Source organism: Rana temporaria, chromosome 1, assembly GCF_905171775.1.
Source record: "Rana temporaria chromosome 1, aRanTem1.1, whole genome shotgun sequence".
Taxonomy (NCBI): Eukaryota; Metazoa; Chordata; class Amphibia; order Anura; family Ranidae; genus Rana; species Rana temporaria.
In genome coordinates, this window is record NC_053489.1 from 94,715,767 (window position 1) to 94,735,885 (window position 20,119).

General features: G+C 45.3%; 2 protein-coding genes across 4 annotated transcripts in view; one reads left to right on the forward strand and one right to left on the reverse strand.

Annotated features, from left to right (window-relative positions):
* LOC120929341 (betaine--homocysteine S-methyltransferase 1) overlaps positions 1 to 6,221 on the reverse strand; it is a 28,603-nt gene extending 22,382 nt beyond the window's left edge. Inside the window, exon 1 of the mRNA XM_040340726.1 lies at positions 6,116 to 6,221. Coding sequence (XP_040196660.1) covers positions 6,116 to 6,139 — 24 coding nt within the window. The 5' untranslated portion in view covers positions 6,140 to 6,221. The remainder of the gene's footprint in view (positions 1 to 6,115) is intronic.
* A 438-nt stretch (positions 6,222 to 6,659) lies between these two features.
* The window catches only part of DMGDH (dimethylglycine dehydrogenase), a 56,202-nt gene continuing 42,742 nt past the window's right edge, over positions 6,660 to 20,119 (forward strand). Inside the window, exons 1-3 of one of the 3 annotated variants that reach the window (XM_040340696.1) lie at positions 6,660 to 6,897; positions 13,397 to 13,574; positions 17,947 to 18,045. In XM_040340696.1, the coding sequence (XP_040196630.1) occupies positions 6,776 to 6,897; positions 13,397 to 13,574; positions 17,947 to 18,045 (399 nt within the window). In that variant the 5' untranslated portion in view covers positions 6,660 to 6,775. The remainder of the gene's footprint in view (positions 6,898 to 13,396; positions 13,575 to 17,946; positions 18,046 to 20,119) is intronic. The other 2 variants (XM_040340705.1, XM_040340714.1) reach the window with 2 other exon arrangements.

Genomic DNA, 20,119 nt, shown 5'->3' on the forward strand with positions numbered 1-20,119 from the left:
GTGCTTTTAACTGCAGCAAAACAGCCGTCCGTCTGAAAGGGGCCTTAAAGTGGAGGTTTACCCAAAAACAAGTATATAACATTCTGTATGTACAGTATGCTGTTTGTTTGTTTTTTGGGGGTGTACATACGGTATTATCGCTATTTTTCACCTGGCTTCCGGGTACTAGATCCCGCGGGAGTAGGCATTCCTATGCAGTGGCGCAATGTCCTCTGGAACTTCGCCCCGATGATTGACGTGCCTGACAAAAACTTCTCCCGGCGGATAAGGTGTGTCACGAGTTTCCGAAACTAGCCGAACTGCGAGTTAGCTCTATACGGCGCTATACGGCGCCTGCGCACCGACTAGGAGCCATGTAGAGCTGACTGCACAGGCGCCGTATAGAGCCGACTCGCAGTTCGGTTAGTTACGGAAACTCATGACGCGCCTTATCCGCCCCGGGGGAAGTTTTTGTCAGGCATGTCAATCATCTGGGCGAAGTCCAAGAGGACATTGCGCTACTGCATAGGAACGACTACTCCTGCGGGAGCTAGTACCCGGAAGCCAGGTGAAAAATAGCGATAATACCGTATGTACACCCCCAAAAAAACAAACAGCATACTGTACATGTTTGAGGTATACAGAATGTAATGTTATATACTTGTTTTTTGGGTGAACCTCCGCTTTAAGACCCGGACCATTATGCGGGTTAAGGACCTTGCCCCTTTTTGCGATTCGGGAATGTATTGCTTTAACTAACAATTGCGCGGTGTTGCGACGTGGCTTCCAAACAAAATTGGCGTCCTTTTTTTTCCCACAAATAGAGCTTTGATCACCTCTGCGGTTTTTATTTTTTGCGCTTTAAACAAAAATAGAGCAATAATTTTGAAAAAAATGCAATATTTTTTTACTTTTTGCTATAATAAATACCCCCAAAAAAAGATATAAAAAAAACGTTTTATTTCCTCAGTTTAGGCCGATACGTATTCTTCTACCTATTTTTGGTAAAAAAATCGCAATAAGCGTTTATCGATTGGTTTGCGCAAAATTTATAGCGTTTACAAAATAGGGGATAGTTTTATAGCATTTTTATTAATATTTTTTTTTTTACTACTAATGGCGGCGATCAGCATTTTTTTTTGTGACTGCGACATTATGGCGGACACATCGGACAATTTTGACACATTTTTGGGACCATTGTAATTTTCACAGCAAAAAGTGCTATAAAAATGCATGTTTACTGTGAAAATGACAATTGCAGTTTAGGAGTTAACCACTAGGGGGCACTGTAGGGGTTAAGTGTGACCTCATATGTGTTTCTAACTGTAGGGGAGCGGGACTGGACGTGTGACATCAGTGATCGTCCTTCCCTATATCAGGGAACAGACAATCACTGACACTGCCACAATGAAGAATGGGGAAGGTTTGTTTACACACACCTCTCCCCGTTCTTCAGCTCCGGTGACCGATCGCGGGACACTGGCGGCGATCGGGTCCACGGGTCCCGCGGGCGTGGTCACTGAGCTTCGGACGGCGCGCTCGCGACCCCACGGCTGGGCTTAAAGAGACAGGTACAGGTACGTGATTGTGCCCAGCTGTGCCATTCTGCCGACGTATATCGACGTGAAGGGGTCCTTAAGATAAAAAAAACTTTTTTTGTGTGTAGCAGCCTCCCCAGCACCCCTAATACTTACCTGAGCCCCATCTTTCTCCAGCAATGTCCACAAGTGTCTAAGCCGTCCGTGACACTCCTCCTGATTGGCTGAGACAAAGCAGCGGTGCCATTGTATCCCGCAGCTGTCAATCAAAGTCGTGAGCCAATCAGGTGAGGGGGCGGGGCTCCATGTCTGAATGGACACACAGAGCTGTGACTCGGCTCCAGTGACCCCATAGGAAGCTGCTGACTGTGGGGGCACTCGATATGAGGGAGGGGCCAGGACCACAGAAGAGGGACCCAAGAAGAGGAGGATCTGGGCTGCTCTTTACAAAACCAACTGCACAGAGGAGATAAGTATATGTACATATTTGTTATTTATAAAAAAAAAAAGACTTTACAATCACTTTAAGTACATTAATCCATAGCTGTAAAACAATTGAATATGATTTTTTAATATTTGCGAATTTGTGACTGCCCTTGGAAATCACTCTTCAATGCTTATTGTCACTTCGTCCTCTGCTGTAGATGAACTACAAACTACAACATATAAAGTGTGATCTATGTATATTGCAGGGATTTTAACAAACTTTGTTGAAAATTCCTACCTTTTGTTATTCTTAAGAAATTTGTTTTGAGTGAGTCTGATGGGAGTGGTTTCATAATTATCAAACAGCTGCTGCAGAATCAGGGCTCAAATGAGGAAGATTGCTGGGTCTGCAATCATTTACATGTGATTTCCTATTGGGAGTATCTCAGCAAAAATACATTTTTTGTTGCAGGGGATGCCAAAAATCTCACTTGTATCTTATTGCAGACTTCTGTGAAGCCAATCACACAATCAGTGAGCCAATCACACAAGCAGGAAATAATGTTTCTGGTGGGCGTTCTGTACACAATGGCCCAGATTCTCAAAGGGCTTACGACGGCGCAACGCCATGTACGCCGTCATAAGTCCTAATCTGGGCCGTCGTATCTATGCGACTGATTCTTAGAATCAGTTACGCATAGATATCCATTAGATCCGACAGGCGTAAGGCTCTTACGCTGTCGGATCTTAAATGTAATTTTTTTTTTTGACCGCTAGGTGTCGCCTCCATCTTTTCCCCCGTTGAGTATGCAAATTAGCTAGATACGCAAATTCCCGAACGTATGCGCGGCCGACGCAGTAAAGTTACGATGTTTACGTTAGGCTTGTCCCGGTGTAAAGTTGACCCTGGGTATATGAGGCGCAATCAATGTTAAGTATGGCCGTCGTTCCCCCGTCGAAATTTGTAAATGTATGTTGTTTGTGTAAGTCATCCGTGAATGGGGCTGGACGCCATTTACGTTCACGTCAAAACCAATGACGTCCTTGCGACATCATTTGGAGCAATGCACCCTGGGATATTTTTCGGACCGCGCATGCGCAGTACGTTTGGCGCAGGAACGCGCTTAATTTAAATGCTCCACGCCCCCTACCCGGCTAATTTGAATTAGGCGGGCTTGCACCGGTTGATTTACGCTACCCTGCCGCAACTTTACAGACAAGTTCTTTGTGAATAAAGCACTTGCCTGTAAAACTTGCGGCGGCGTAATGTAAATGAGATACGTTACGCCCGCCGAGTTTTACGCCGATCTACGAGAATCTGGCCCAATCTGTTTTGCATTGCACTTTACAGAAAATTACAGCTCTGCAGATCAAAAAGTAAAGGTCATTTTTAATAATTACAATATGACTTGTGTCCCAATTGTATATGCTTTAACTTTTTTTATTTGCTATTTTTTTCCAATGAAAGCGGAGTTACCCTTTAAATTTAGAAGATATCGGGGTTGATTTACTAAAGCTGGAGAGTGCAAAATCTGGTGCATCTCTGCATAGTAACCAATCAGCTTCTAACTTCAGCTTGTTCAATCAGGCCGAATTCACACTTGTGCGGTGCGAATTCCAGCTCTGTTATCTCTGCAAAAAGATAAGAGAACTGTTCAGCAGATCATCTCCGTTTTAGCTGCAAATTTGGAGACCTGGGAGAGGGGAGGGGGAGGGGGGAAGTGTATTGAGGTGAATGAGAGAAATCCTGAAGAAAAATGAACACATCTGCGAATCAGCTGCGTACCCATAGAAGATAATGGGCCTGAATTCGCACCTGAGCCACACCGCAATGCCTAGAAAACGCACAAACGCAATGTGCAGTACCAATGCATCGCACATATGTGAACCAGCCTTATTGAAATTAATGCATTTAGAAATGTTCTGCGAATTGAATGCGGTTTAAGCCGCACTCAATTCGCATAGGTGTGAACCCGGCCTCAAGCTTTGACAACACACCTGGAAACTGATTGGTTTCTATGCAGAGCTGCACCAGATTTAGCACTCTCCAGCTTTGGTAAATCACCCCCATTGTCTCTTTGCCCCCCCAAGCAGATGAACTACAAACCCCAACATGCCATGGCAGAAGATGTTATCACTTTGTGTCGTCGTCCCCCCTTCCCCACCCCAAAAGATAAACTACAAACCCCATATGTCATGACTGTGCCCCCCCACCCCCATAAGATGAACTTCCAATCCCAAAATGCCACAACAGAAAATGTTGTCTACCTGGCCCCTGCTGTGTATGAACTACAAACCCCAACATGCCATGGCAGATGATTTTGTCAATGTGTGCCCTTCTGTAGAAGAACTACAAACTCCAACATGTCAAGCCAGAAGCTATTGTCACTTCATGTAACCACCATTCCCCCAGAAAATGAACTTCAAACCCCAATATATCATGACAAAAGATATTGTCACTTTGCCCCCCCAGTGCTTCTTCCTCACCCCAGAAGATAAACTATAAATCCCATCATGTCATGGCAAGAGATATTATCACTCCTTCCTCCAAGAAGATGAACTTCGCACCCCAACATGTCATGGCAGAAGATATTGTCACTGTACCCCCTGTCCCTTCCAGAAGATGTACTATACACCCCAACATGTAATGGAAGAAGATATTGTCACTGTGCCCCCTGTCCCTTCCAGAAGATGTACTATACACCCCAACATGTCATGGCAGAAGATATTGTCACTGTACCCCCTGTCCCTTCAAGAAGATGTACTATACACCCCAACATGTAATGGAAGAAGATATTGTCACTGTGCCCCCTGTCCCTTCCAGAAGATGTACTATACACCCCAACATGTCATGGCAGAAGATATTGTCACTGTGCCCCCTGTCCCTTCCAGAAGATGAACTACAAACCCCAACATGTAATGGAAGAAGATATTGTCACTGTGCCCCCTCTCCCTTCCAGAAGATGTACTATACACCCCAACATGTAATGGCAGAAGATATTGTCACTCTGTCCCCCAGAAGATGTACTACAAACTCTAACAGGTCATTGCAGGAGATGGCAGAAGATAATGTGACTGTGTTCTCTACTGCAGATGACCTACAACCCCCAACATGCCATGGCAGAGGACAGGGCTTGCTGAGACTTGTGTGCCAGAATCAAACCATTTCTCTCCCTCTGATTGGTGGGATCCTCTGACGCCCTCTCCTGTTATTTTATACAGCTCAGCATTGCCAAGGACCGCTAAATACACACATCGGACACTTATCTGCTGTGCAAACAGGGATGTCCTTTAACCTGTTCCTGGCAGATCTGTACACTGACCCCAGCCTCCCCCAGTGCCCCCCTCTTATGATGATGTACTATACACCCCAACATGTCATGGCAGAAGATATTGTCACTGTGCCCCCTGTCCCTTCCAGAAGATGTACTATACACCCCAACATGTCATGGCAGAAGATATTGTCACTGTACCCCCTGTCCCTTCCAGAAGATGTACTATACACCCCAACATGTCATGGCAGAAGATATTGTCACTGTACCCCCTGTCCATTCCAGAAGATGTACTATACACCCCAACATGTCATGGCAGAAGATATTGTCACTCTGTCCCCCAGAAGATGTACTACAAACTCTAACAGGTCATTGCAGGAGATAGTGTCACTCTGTCCTCCATTACCCCAGAAGATGAACTTCAAACCCCAACATGTCATGGCAAGAGATATTATCATTGTCCCACATCCTTCCCATACGAAGATAAACTTCACACCCCAAAATGCCATGGCAGAAGATATTGTCACTGTGTTCCCTACTGTAGATGAACCCCATACTTCATGTCATGGCAGAAGATATTGTCAGTGTGTTCCCCTGCTGTAGATGAACTACAAACCCCAACATGCCATTGTAGAAGATAATGTCACTGTGTTCCCTACTGTAGATGAACCCCATACTTCATGTCATGGCAGAAGATGTCACTTTGTACAGACCCCATCATTGAGAAGATATTGTCACTTGTCCTCCTCCCCAGAAGATGAACTACAAACCCCAACATGCCATGGCAGAAGATAATGTGACTGTGTTCTCTACTGCAGATGAACTACAAACCCCAACATGCCATGGCAGAGGATAGGGCTTGCTGAGACTTGTGGTGCTCTGTCTATAGAAGTCACTTACCCTCTTAGTTCCAGGTGGTGCCATGCTTGCGATGTCTCAGAAGCTCTGCCCAGCCTGCGAGTGTCTCTTATATAGAAATGGGTATAGGGTGTGCCAGAATCAAACCATTTCTCTCCCTCTGATTGGTGGGATCCTCTGACGCCCTCTCCTGTTATTTTATACAGCTCAGCATTGCCAAGGACCGCTAAATACACACATCGGACACTTATCTGCTGTGCAAACAGGGATGTCCTTTAGCAGATGTTAACCTGTTCCTGGCAGATCTGTACACTGACCCCAGCCTCCCCCAGTGCCCCCCTTTTATGATGATTAGGGGGGATGGAGCAATCAGAAGTGACCCCTATAATCGCAGCATGGGGGGAAAGAATTCACATACATCAGTCCAATGCCAATCTACAGTCATAGCCTGCTGGGTGTAAGCCAAGAACTGAGCTGGTTAAAATGTTTACCGATCTGTATAGTGAATAAGTAGACATGATGTGAGTGTGCTCGGGCTGTACAAAGTTCTGCAGCAGCAGAGGAGTCAGGGGAGGCAGAGGAGTCGGAGGAGGCAGAGGAGTCGGGGGAGGCAGAGGAGTCGGGGCGGACTGTGGAGGAGGCGGGTCCTGATTGCATGATCTGTAGGCTGTGTATGATCCATCAGAGTCAGCTCTGTCCAGCATGATGAGGCGCAGCCTGACCTACCTACTGCACAACAGGGGCCACATACTGGCCCCCAGGGACAGGCTACACACTGCCACCTGCTGCTTGCAGGAATCCAGAAAATCCACCACCACTGACAGGTAAGTGATAGGAAAACAACTCCAATCTCTAGGCTTCCCTGATGATCTCAATGCTGGGGTTGGTTGCTTTGTCTCTGGATTGGTCCCCCAACTGTCCCTGATTTGGAGGGACTGACCATCTGTCCCTCTTTCCTCCTCATTTGTCCCTCATTTTGGTCTGATCCATATAGTTGTATATAAAATTCACCTTTTATCTTTCAAAAAATGTTTCCCAGTGCTAAAACTTTCATCCAATTTCTAAATTGCTGCATTTGTACATTTTAAAAGCCAATATAAAGGAAAAGTAGTAGCAAAAAAAGCACTTGTGAATGTAAATAACCAATAGCAGGAGTTTTGGGCCGGTGTCTTGTCGAGATGGTTTCCCTTACAGACGTCGACTGCGCAGGCGCCGCGCTTGCACATTCAGAGGCTACGGAAATCTCAGAGCCCGAAGAGCTGTTTGTCAGCTGTAAACGGAGCATGCGCAATGAACACTGCGCTCGCTCCCGACCCGATGCTTGGGGCTGGTTATACACGCCCCCTCCGCTCGCTGGTTATACACGCCCCCTCCGCTCGCTGGTTATACACGCCTCCTCCGCTCGCTGGTTATACACGCCCCCTCCGCTCGCTGGTTATACACACCCCCTCCGCTCGCTGGTTATACACGCCCCCTCCGCTCGCTGGTTATACACGCCCCCTCCGCTCGCTGGTTATACACGCCCCCTCCGCTCGCTGGTTATACACGCCTCCTCCGCTCGCTGGGTATACACGCCTCCTCCGCTCGCTGGGTATACACGCCTCCTCCGCTCGCTGGGTATACACGCCTCCTCCGCTCGCTGGTTATACACGCCTCCTCCGTTTGCTGGTTATACACACCCCCTCCGCTCGCTGGTTATACACACCCCCTCCGCTCGCTGGTTATACACGCCCCCTCCGCTCGCTGGTTATACACGCCCCCTCCGCTCGCTGGCTATGCAAGCCCCCTCCGTTCGCTGGTTATGCAAGCCCCCTCCGCTCGCTGGTTATACACGCCCCCTCCGCTCGCTGTTTATGCAAGCCCCCTCCGCTCGCTCTATACAGCAAGGGCCAGTGGTTATACACGCCCCCAGTTTATTGATAAAACCATGGCCCCAAAAAACACTGCTCAATATGACATCCGCCCCTTTGACAAAAGCACTGGCCATCGAGCGGAGGGGCCGTGTATAGCCACTGGCCCTTGCTGTATAGAGCGAGCGGAGGGGCCGTGTATAGCCACTGGCCCTTGCTGTATAGAGCGAGCAGAGGGGCCGTGTATAACCAGCCCCAAGCATCGGGTCGGGAGAGAGCGCAGTGTTCATTGCGCATGCTCCGTTTACAGCTGACAAACAGCTGGTCGGCCTTAGAGATTTCCGGCTCTCTAAGGAGCTGATTTACATATCTCCGCAGCAGGTCCGGTGCGTTTTACACAAAAACGCTGTGCATCTTTTGGTCTGTTTCAGGTCTGAATTCAGCCCAAAATTCAGGCAGAAATTGGATCTGAAATAGTGAACCAGGACGCACCGGACCCCTGCTGGATGCGGTGGTGGTGTGAACCCAGCCTAAAGAGAAAGCTGGGCACAATGCTAACTGATAAGAGTGCACCAGAAAGTTATAAACTCAGAGAATTTCTGACAGGTATTTATTGCACTTATTTCTCAAATAAAAAAAAAATGCTTTACTGACATATTTACTAAGCAAATATGAAAATGTAATTGTTCATGTTTTGAGTGCAGTGCAGGAAACGCACATGGAACATACCTTTCCCGCACAATGTTCTGGTGGTCCTCAATCTGACAGTGGCTTTTACTTAGGCTCTAACCTACCTTCCTGCAGGAAATTAATGATCAGTTTTAGTGCAAGTACTGAGCAATGTGAAGCCTCTTCAGAAGCGTGACCCAACATGCGACACCATAGGCGTGCGCACTGGGTGTGCCAGGTGTACATGGGCACACCCTAATCACCTTGTGTGGTGCAGATTCCTCCTGTTTAGACCCCTGATATTTCACCAAATCACCTTAACATGGCTCCTAAAAAATTGTAAAAAAATAATAAAAACTACTGACACTGTCCACTGCCCTACTGACACCAATTTCTGCCCTACTGACACCGTGCACTGCTCTGCTAACACTGTCAGTATACTGTATATATACACATGCACACGCACGCAAATATGTTTAAACTTTGAGGTGCACACCCTAATGCAATAGGCTGTGCAAACCTATGTGCGACACTAGGATTTCCATTACATTTAAAGTGGAGGTCCCCCCCAAAAAGAATAAAAAATAGCTAAAAAGGCAAAAAAAAATTAAACATTTTTATACTTACCAGAAATTGCTGTTACTGGGCAGATCGTCCTTATCTGCCTCTTCCTCTTCCGCGATGAGGTTCTGTGTTGCCCCCTAGGAAATGGAGGCGCGCTGTCTTCTGCGACACACAGGACGGTGTTCCCATTCACAAATAGCCCAGTGACTCGTGCATGCGCCGTAAGGCTTCACTGCCTGTTTCCCTTAGTGAGGATGCCGGCCCCGGGACCCGATCCGAGAGACTGATCTGCCTCGGGCAGCTGACATCGCGGGCATCCTGGACAGGTAAGTGTACTTATTAAAAGTCAGCAAGTATTTGTAGCTGCTGACTTTTAACAATTTTTTATTTTTTTTACCGCCGGATCTCCACTTTAACCTTCCTGGCGGTATTCCCGAGCGTGACTCGGGGTGGATTTTTTGTGCCATTATCGGTAACCCCGAGTCATGCTCAGGGTAGCTATGCAGAGCCTGCAGCGCGCGCTGGCTTACCTTGTTCCTGGATCCAGCAATGCCACCGCGCTGTGTGAGCGAGCGGGACCTCGCTCGATTCACACAGTGTCCTCCTGTGCCGCCGATCTCCGACGTTACGACGCACGGGGGCGGAGATCGGCGCCAAATTCAAAAAGGTAAACAAACACTATACATACAGTATACTGTAATCTTATAGATTACAGTACTGTATGTAAAAAATACACCCCCTCCCCTTGTCCCTAGTGGTCTGACCAGTGTCCTGCATGTACTTTTATATAATAAAAACTGTTCTTTCTCCCTGCAATCTAAATGGTTTTAGATCAGCTAGAAAACAGCGATAATAAATTACCGTATTTATCGGCGTATACCGCACACTTTTTTGCCCTGAAAATCAGGGCAAAATCGTGGGTGCGCGGTATACACCGATACCCGATTTCCCGCGCCGAGTTTTGAATACTGCGCCGACATATACCGAGCGCAGTACACTCGGTTATAGTCGGGCAGTCTCGGGTCCTTCTGCGCTCACGTCCTGGACGTACAGGACGTCAGCGCGAGAGTTGCCGAGCATTGTCGACAATACACGAGTGTACTGCGCTCGGGAAACGAGCAGGGAGGACGCGAGGACGCCGCAGAACGACGCCGGACCCAACGAAGAGGACACCCGAAGCCGCAGAAGGACGCCGGACCCGACGAAGAGGACACCCGAAGCCGCAGAAGGACGCCGGACCCGACGAAGAGGACACCCGAAGCCGCAGACGAACGCCGGACCCGATGAGGCCGCCGATGGACGCCGCGCAAGACACCAAAACTGTAAGTACAAAAAAAACTTTTTTTCCACAGGATTGGGGGCAACTTTAGGGGTGCGCGGTATACGCGGGAGCGCGTTATACCGCGATAAATACGGTATAATCACTTGCAGAATTGTGCGATAGCGATTTGTGGGGAAATTCGTCATAAAAAAATAATAATAATGACAGCGACAATTCTGCAACTGAGCAAATTTCAGTGATTTTGAGTTGATTACATTATTGAATAATTTTTATTAGAATTATATTATTATTTGTTATATTTATTTATAATTATTTATTATATTATAATTTATAATTTTGTTTTTTTAAAAATGTCATACCCGGGATGCCTACTACACTCTTGTTTGGTCAGATTTAAGTGAGTTATTCCTAAGAATTACAGACCTACAGTATAAAACGCCAAATTTCCTTGCAAATAATGGTACCGCTTTCAGTACCTTTTTTCTGAAATAATCATATTGCCAGGGAGGTTAATGGCTCCTGATCACACCTCACTTGAAAAAGTACAATGGGGAAGAGGATAAAATGTTGACCCAAATAGACTCCAGTGGGAGTGCCTAAAAAATGTGTGCAACATGCATTTTACATGTTTTTTTCTTGCCTACTAACTAGGGGCCAAATCCTCAAAAGAGATACGACGGAGTAACTGCTGTTACTCCGTCGTATCCCTGGTCCTAACTATGGAACTGATCCACAGAATCAGTTTTCCATAGTTAGGGAGAAGATCCAGCATGTGTAATTGATTTACACTGCCGGATCTTAGGATGCAGTACCGCATCCGCCGCTGGGGGCATTTCGTGTCGAAATGCCGCCTCGGGTATGCAAATTAGCATTTACGGAGATCCACGAAGCTTTTCAGCTTTGTTTTTTCTCCGTAAGTTTTAGTGTGCATACGCAAAATTAGGGCTGCTTTTACAAGGTGTAAAGTTAGTACACCGTGTAAAAGCAGACCTTTCTGTCCAGCGACGCGATTTTCTTTAAATTTTGAAAGTGTTTTTTTTCGCCGTATCTTTTTTTTTTCCCGACGCAACTTTATTGACCCGTCGCAATCCACAAAGCACGGCATAACGTAATTTTGCGCTATGCACGTCGGGAAAATGACGTCACGAGCATGCGCAGTACGGCCGGCGCGGGAGCGCGCCTAATTTAAATGGGAATCGCCCCCATTTAAATAGGAACGCCTTGCGTCGGCGGAATTTAAGTTACACAGCCCAAAATTTCTAGGTAAGTGCTTTGTGGATCGGGCACTTAGGTAGAAATTTTAAGGCAGTGTAACTTAAATGGAAAAAAATAAGTTACGCCGGATCTTTGTGGATTTGGCCCTATATTACCAAAAATATTGGGACACTTGCCTTTACACACACAAAAAAATGTAATGGCACCCCAGTCTTAGTCTGTAGAGTTCAATATTGAGTTGGCCCACCCTTTGCAGCTATACAAGCTTCAACTCTTCTGGGAAGGCTGTCCACAAGGTTTAGGATTGTGTCTATGGGAATGTTTGACCATGGCTCCCTGACAAGGCCTGGCTCGCAGTCCCAATTCATCTTAAAGGTGTTATATCGTGTTTAAGGTCAGTACTCTGTGCAGTCAAGTTCAGTGGTGACTGGTGCTCCAAATTTCTGGGGGAGGGGGGGGGACGCAAACAAACTGAAAAAAATAAAAACATCAATTGCAGCCACTGTGCCCATCAATTGCAGCCACTGTGCCCATCAAACGCAGCCACTGTGCCCATCAAACGCAGCCACTGTGCCCATCAAACGCAGCCACTGTGCCCATCAAACGCAGCCACTGTGCCATCAAACGCAGCCACTGTACCCATAAATTCCCACCACTGTGCCATCAAACGCAGCTACTGTACCCATCATTTACTGCCAGTGTGCCCATCAATTGCTGTCACTGTGCCCATCAATTGCCGCTGCTGTGCCCCTCTAATTGTTGCCAGTGTGCCCATCAATTGGCGCTACTGTGACTCATCAATTGCTGCCACTGTGCCCCATTAATTGATGCCAGTGTGCCCATCAATTTCCGCTACTGTGTCCTATCAATTGCTGCTACTGTGCCCCATCAATTGCCGCTACTGTGCCCCATCAATTGCTGCCAGTGTGCCCAGCGATTGCCGCTACTGTGCCTCATCATTTGCCGCTACTGTGCCCCATCAAATGCTGCCAGTGTGCATTCCCCGCCCGGCACTTACCTGTCTCGGGTCACGGTGCTGTCCTTCATACTTCGAGTCCTCAATGTCTTCTCCCGTCCTCTGCTATGATTGGACACCATGATTGGCGTCCAATCACAGCGCCTGTCGCTTCAGCCAATCAGGTGACAGGTAACCAGACCCAAGCACCTGATTGGCTGAGAGGCGGGTCAGTGTTAGGAAAGTGATTTATTTGCTTCCCTACACAACACTAAGTAAACAGCGAACGCACAGCATTGCGCCTGCTGTTAACCATTTTGGAAGCCTATGGCTCTAATCAGGCGCTTCAAAAAACACCCTCGCCGATGTAATTCAGATGCCCGGCGTCCGACAAGGGGCCGGACACCTGAATAGGGGGCGGCAGCGGCGACCATAGATAAATTCATGCATCTATCTATGGTGATAGAGGGGTGACAGGAGAGAGGGGGCGGCGCTCCTGCGCCCTTTATGGACGCACTGCCACTGGTCAAGTTCATCCACCCCAAACTCGCTCATCCACGTCTTTATAGACCTTGCTTTGTGTATAATATAGTCTATACTGGTTGTAGATTTCTGTTATCATTTAACAGTCCTTGGCCATATTGACATCAAAGTCACAGGAATGTGTGTCTGATGGTTTATGTTTACATCCTCTGACCTAGCTAGATGTATGTCACAATTTCTAGATTTTGGTTCAAAACATCAACTGTCTGTTGGACTTTCAACTTACTGAACTATTCTGTTTATAGCAGTCCAGAAAACCAATTTTCTAGTTTGGGGAAGAGATGGAAGGACACTGCGGAGACAGTAATCATTGGCGGTGGATGTGTGGGGGTGAGCTTGGCATATCACATGGCCAAAGCAGGCATGAAAGATGTGGTCCTCCTGGAGAAATCAGAGCTCACAGCTGGATCCACTTGGCATGCAGTAAGTCAATATATACAGATACACAATACAAGAGAGATTTCTAGTTATGAGTTCTGGGGACCGCCACCTATTTGGCTACATTCAGACAAGCAATTAGAAGGCCCTACAATTTCCAATGGCAAACATCAGCAATATCTTGCATCTGGAGTGACAGGTGTGTCCAAATAGGAGCTGCAATTGAAAATTTCGAAATTCGAAAGTAAAAAATTCAAAAATTCGAAATTTCGAAAATTTAAAATTCAAAAATTCGAAATTTGGAAAATTCGAAATTTCGAAAATTGAACAATTCGAAAATTCGAAAAATAAAACAATCGAAAATTGAAAAATTAGAAATTTGAAAATTCGAAAATGAAAAATTCGAAATTTTGAAATTCGAAAATGAAAAATTAGAAATTTGAATATTCGAAAATTGAAAAATTGGAAAACATTTTTTTTTCGAATATTCAAAATTTGAAAATTCGAAAATTCAAAAAATGAAAAATTCGAAATGTCCAAAATTGAAAAATTCGAAAATAAAAAATTCAAAATTCAAAATTTTCAAAATTCGGAATTTCGAAAATTAAAAAAAAATGAAAAAATTTTGTATTTCTGAAAATCCGAATTTCCGAAATTCTGAAATACGAAAATTCGGAATTTCTAAAATTTAAAAAACGAAAAAATTTTGTATTTCCGAATTTCGGAAATACGAAAATTCGGAAATTAAAAAATCGGAAATAAAAAATTCGGAATTTCGGAAATTAAAAAATTCGGAAATTCGAATTTTCGTAAATCCGAAAATACGGAAATTCGAAATTTTCGGAAATAAAAAATTTGTTAATACGAAAATTCGGAATTTTCGTTAAAAAACGAATTAGAAACTAAACAAATTGCACATGTCTACTTGTTATGACCGTTTTTTATGACGAGAAAAATGCCATTTTTGAAATTGGTCGTGAAAAATGGTCGTGTGCTCCAGAGCATTTTTTAGAACCTGCTCTATTTTTTCACATTGTGAAAAACGGTCGTGTGTACGCTTTAACGAGGGGGAAAAAAATGTGCATGCTCAGAAGCAAGTTATAAGACGGGAGCGCTCGTTCTGGCAAAACGAGCGTTTGTAATGGAGATAGCACATTCGTCATGCTGTAACAGATTGAAAAGCGCGAATCGTCTCTCACCAAACTTTTACGAACACGTGGTAATACGAAATTAGCGAAAGCCGCCCAAAGGGTGGCGCCATTCAAATGGAACTTCCCCTTTATAGTGCCGTCGTACGTGTTGTACATCACCGCAATTTTTTTTCATGAATGTGTATATGCAAGGCAGGCTTAAGAGGAATCACGACGAGAAAAACAACGTTTTTTTGCATGACATGAGTAACGGTCGTGTGAACGCGGCATAACTGTTCTCACAGACAGCGATTACTTGAGGCGATTATGACTGGACACATTTTGTGCATGTAGCCAAAATCACCACAGCTGATTGCTGGTTGTGCGAAGAGTCACGAATAGTCATTGTTTAATATGGTCACATAACCTCACAGCTCCTTCTTATTTTCATCTGGATTCAGTGGTGAGCAGGTCCTGAATGCTCCAGAGCATGGGTCTCCAAACTATGGCCCTCCAGTTGTTCAGAAACTACAATTCCCACCATGCCTAGTCATGTCTGTATATGTCAGAGTTTTACAATGCCTCATGGGAAGTGTAGTTCTGCAACAGCTGGAGGGCCGTAGTTTGGAGATCCCTGCTCCAGAGCATAACTCTCTGTAAGCCCAGGCCATCTTGTTGACACTTGAAGGAGGTGAGTCTATGGCAGCAGTGTCGTCTCCAGCTTTCATATTTAGGGGGGGGCACATGGGGGAACAGGGACAAAAGTATGGGGGCCAACTATAAAATGCAATTATATATATATATATATATATATCTCCTGGAGCCCTTTACTACGATCCCACAACGGGCCCTTTCACATGTTCTGCAGTGAGCTCCCTTCCTACTATACTGGGGCCCCCCAGGGTGGCAGAAAACAAGAGATATATGTCACCAGCACACCAAGAAAATATAAGGGTCCAAAGCAGTGGGAGAACTATCAGGGTTGCAAAGGTTGTCTTTCCACCGGGCCCTGGTGTTCTGCCACTGTGGGGTTCCTCAGCTGTCCTGTCCCTGCTATTGACAGCGCTGGTCTGGCATCTGTCTCCTTGGCAGTGGCGGCAGTCTATTAGGACCTAGTGCTGGTAACATTATGGGTGCATGCAAGGGAAGGCTGGCACTATTGGTTATAGAGAGCCGAGCCCCCAGCTGGTCACCTAGCAGCAGTTATGCTGTATAACCTTCTCTGTTGACATGCTGATCAGGATGTGATCCAGGTGATGCTCCCAGTCAGATCTAATAAACACAGTATTTATTAGCATCAAGAGTACAACCACATATATATATATATATATATATATATATATATATATATATATATAATCAATCGTATGTTCAGCAGCCATGTAGACTCTATGCCTGTAAAGTGTGGGCTTTGATCAATAAAATCACTGATATTTAACACTAGGATTTGACTAGGAGCATCACCTGGATTGCGTCACAATCAGCTTGTCAGAGAAGGCTCCACTGCTGCTAAGCAACATGCAGGGAGCTCAACTGTCTACAACCAATAGAGATGGGCTCGGGTGTGTTTGAAATCCCACATGCCCAATCCCGCCAGGAAGCCGACACTCCACAGTGCTAATCACAGCCAGTGAGACATTTTCTGATCTGTGGAGATGCGGACCGGTAAATGTCTCACTGCCTGTGATTAGCGCTGTGCAGTGTGGGCTTCCTGGCAAGCTCTGGCATGTGGAATTTTGAACATGCCCAGCCCATCTCTAACAACAAATTGTGCTGGCCCTCCTGTACATCAGCCCCATAAAGTAACCAGCACTGGGTTCCAATGTGCTGCCGCCGCTGCTGCCATGGAGACGGAGACCAGCGCTCTGAATAGCCGGGACAGGACAGCAACTCTGGTTGTTCCAGCACTGGTCCACACTGGGAGGAAATCCCCCCCATCCACCTATAATGTGTAGATGGGGGAATTGGATAATTTTTTTTTTTTCATTCAACCTAATAGTTGAATGAAAAAAAGTGATCCATGTATAGGGTGCCTAAGAGCTAAGACCAGCCATAGACTGTTTAAATCTCAGCTGGTTCAGCAGGTACTGGCTGAGATTTGAACCGTTACTGAGCAGATTCTCTTATGATTATCACTAGTGGTTGCTGTATAGCCACTAGTGATAATCACTGTTTGTCGGGAGAATACAATTTCTGGGCAGGAGGGATATTCCCCAGTCAGCATTGTCTGTGTTGATGGGGGAATCATGCAAGTTTCTTTCCTGCATTCTGTGGATGCAGGAAAGAAATTTGCACCTTATATGTCTTGAAAGAACAGGAGAGGGGGAGGGAGACAGATGAGGGAGAGAAGGGATGGAGATAATGCAGTTCAGTGATTACAGTGTACTGCAGTCTGCAGTGCACACACTTACCCACGGTCCAGGCTCGAATCTCAGGCATATTTCCTGCCCACACATCCCCTCTCTTCAGAAACAGCACACCGGGATAGTGTGGGCAGGGCTGGAATGAGGAGGAGGAGCTGTATTCCTCCCTGCTCGTATGTGAGGAGACTGTTTTTTCAGTAACTGAGATGAAGGCTTCCCCCCCCCCCCACAGTGCTCGTGGAGTCTTTCCTGCAACTCGTACTTCTCCGTGCCAATGAGGATGCAGGGGAAGAAGCAGATCGGGCGGCTGTGGTTGTGTGAGCGCTCGCATTATGCAGTGTCAGCAAGCAGAGGGAGGGGGGAGGAATCCCCCGCAGAAGCTGACTGGGGACGCTCTCCCTCTCAGGAGAGACTGTGTTACTCCAGCCGCGGCCCGCGGAGGGCACATGGTGGGGCACAGCATAATGTTGGGGGGGTCAGGGCCCCCTCTGCCCCCCCCCCAGGAACATCATTGCATAGCAGCCTGGGCACACAGGAAGTGGATTAAAATGCTGTTTAATCCTAGACCCTAGAGGGGTACTAAATAAAATGGCTACATTACAGTCCTGTTTACACATTGTGTTTGCTTCGCTTTGCTTCAAAAAGTATAACCCATATTGCTTGCTTGGTGCTTCAAAGCATCTTCAAAGCCTCCACAGAAGTCAATAATAAAACACGGTTACAGCACCTGCAGCTTTTGAGAGGTACAAGGGTACAAGGGTGCCAATGCTGAATAGGGGTAATAAGGAGCCGGGGATCTGCTGAGTGGGGTTACTACTAAGCCAGGGTCGTACTGGGCCTCAACACACACAGGGTATTGTAACATTTTTTTATTTCTTTTGCAGATGTTAAGGTGTTTAAACTTTGTAATTTAAATTTTCACAGGCTGGTTTAACTACATATTACCACCCTGGAATTAACCTAAAGAAGATCCATTATTACAGTATTAAGCTTTATGAGGATTTGGAAGAGGAGACAGGTCAGGTATGTCCAGGAGTACAGTTCAACTTCTTTATATATCATCCCTTATATATCATCAATATATAACCGGCCCACTTACTGAGTACATTTACATCACCTCTGCCTATACCTGTACACAACACACACACAAACACCATTTCTATGAACCTGAGGGACCCCATCAGTGCACTCAGTTTGTTATTAAGGAGAAATGAAAGGGTTGCAATACTAAGGGGTCAAATGATCGCTTTTGTTCACACAACATTCATGCAGGATTCACACATTTTTCTAATTGGATCCACTTGGAAACATGAGTAAAACTTATGTGAAAAGACTTATAAAATAGACCCCTGAAGTGGAAAATACAACTTCACTCCAGGTCATCTGCCCGATTGGTATTAAATTGTGCTTCTTTGTATAGTGTCTGCCTGTAGCAGATTCATGACATCATTGACATCTGTGGGTCTGATGGTGAAGTGAAGAACAAAGGGACCTAATGATACAGGGTCCTGAAACACAGAACAGGGCTTCTTTTTTTTCCCTTTCCTTCTTTCTTTCCTTCCTTTTGTTTCCCTTTCCTTTCTTTCTTAATTCCTTTTTTTCCCCAACAGGAGCCAAAATACTTTTTTTATTTTTCCCCAATGCATGTTGCGGCCCATTAAGCTACTGTATGATGTAGTGCATCATGTTCCATCTTCACCCAGTGCTTACCAATAGTGTTACCAATATGGCATATTCGAGTATTCGCGAATATCTCGAATTTCGCGGTCAATATTCGCTATTCCGAATATTCAGATTTTTTCAATTTTATTTTTAGAACAGATCACATCCTAGTGATCTCCATCGACGTCTAAAAGCATTGCTGGTATGATTAGAGACCTTGGGCCGAGTAGCTGAAGCGATCATTTTATATTGCCGAATATTCGCAATGCGAATATTCGGCAATAGGAATATTGCGCGATTATTTTCTCCGCCCTTCTTTTGCATCAGAGCCAATCAGAGTTCTCCTACCACAGTTGTCGAAATTCCGCAATCAATTTCGCATTCGCATTTTGCGAAATTTCGATAAAATATCACGAATATTCTGAGCCAATCAGAGGGCTCCTACCGCAGTTGTCGAAATTCCGCAATAAATATCGCATTCGCATTTTGCGAAATTTCGATAAAATATCACGAATATTCTGAGCCAATCAGAGGGCTCCTACCGCAGTTGTCGAAATTCCGCAATAAATATCGCATTCGCATTTTGCGAAATTTCGATAAAATATCACGAATATTCTGAGCCAGAGTGCTCCTACCGCAGTTGTCGAAATTTCGCAATTATTTTCGCATTCGCGAAATTTCGCAAACATTTCATTTCGATAAAATATCACGAATATTCGAATTTAGCGAATATTTCTCGAATATTCGGCTATATATTTGTGATATATCGCGAAATCGAATATGGCGTATTCTGCTCAACACTACTTACCAATATAACAGGTTGATATAAATGTGGCTTATTGGAAACAATAGATATTGGCTTCACAGTTGCTGTCAAATGGGCACCAGAGATGGGCCCACTATAGTCTATAATGTAACAGACTTGGTCAGCCACTGCCTCTTCCATTCTCTGTAATACAAATCTGTGTGAGGACACTGACAGCATAGAGCACTGCAGTGTGAGGACAGAAAGCACCATTATTGCAAGAAGAAAATTGTATTTAATGGCATTTGCAAGCGAATGCCAGTCATAAATCATAACAGGGGGGGGTTACTGGGATATAGGATATAAAAAAGTGTGATTCTTGAGTTTGTCTTTTAAATCCAGTCAAGTTTTTTGCTTTCTGTAGATCCAGTCATTAGGTTCCTAACCTCTTGTGTTGTCACTGGCACAAGAAGAAAGGGGAAGCTGTACCCCTTAGAAAAATGGTACAGATGGCAAGCATATCTCTTGTTTTCAATGCAGTGGGAAGGAGTCAATTACTGGGAATCAAGAATAAACATATTTTGCTATAGTTGAGCTTTAAAACATTGCCTTTGGAATATTTTTGTTAATGCGTTATTAATCTGTAAATCCTTTAGCCCTATCGCATCTGTTATTTCACACATTTTCTTA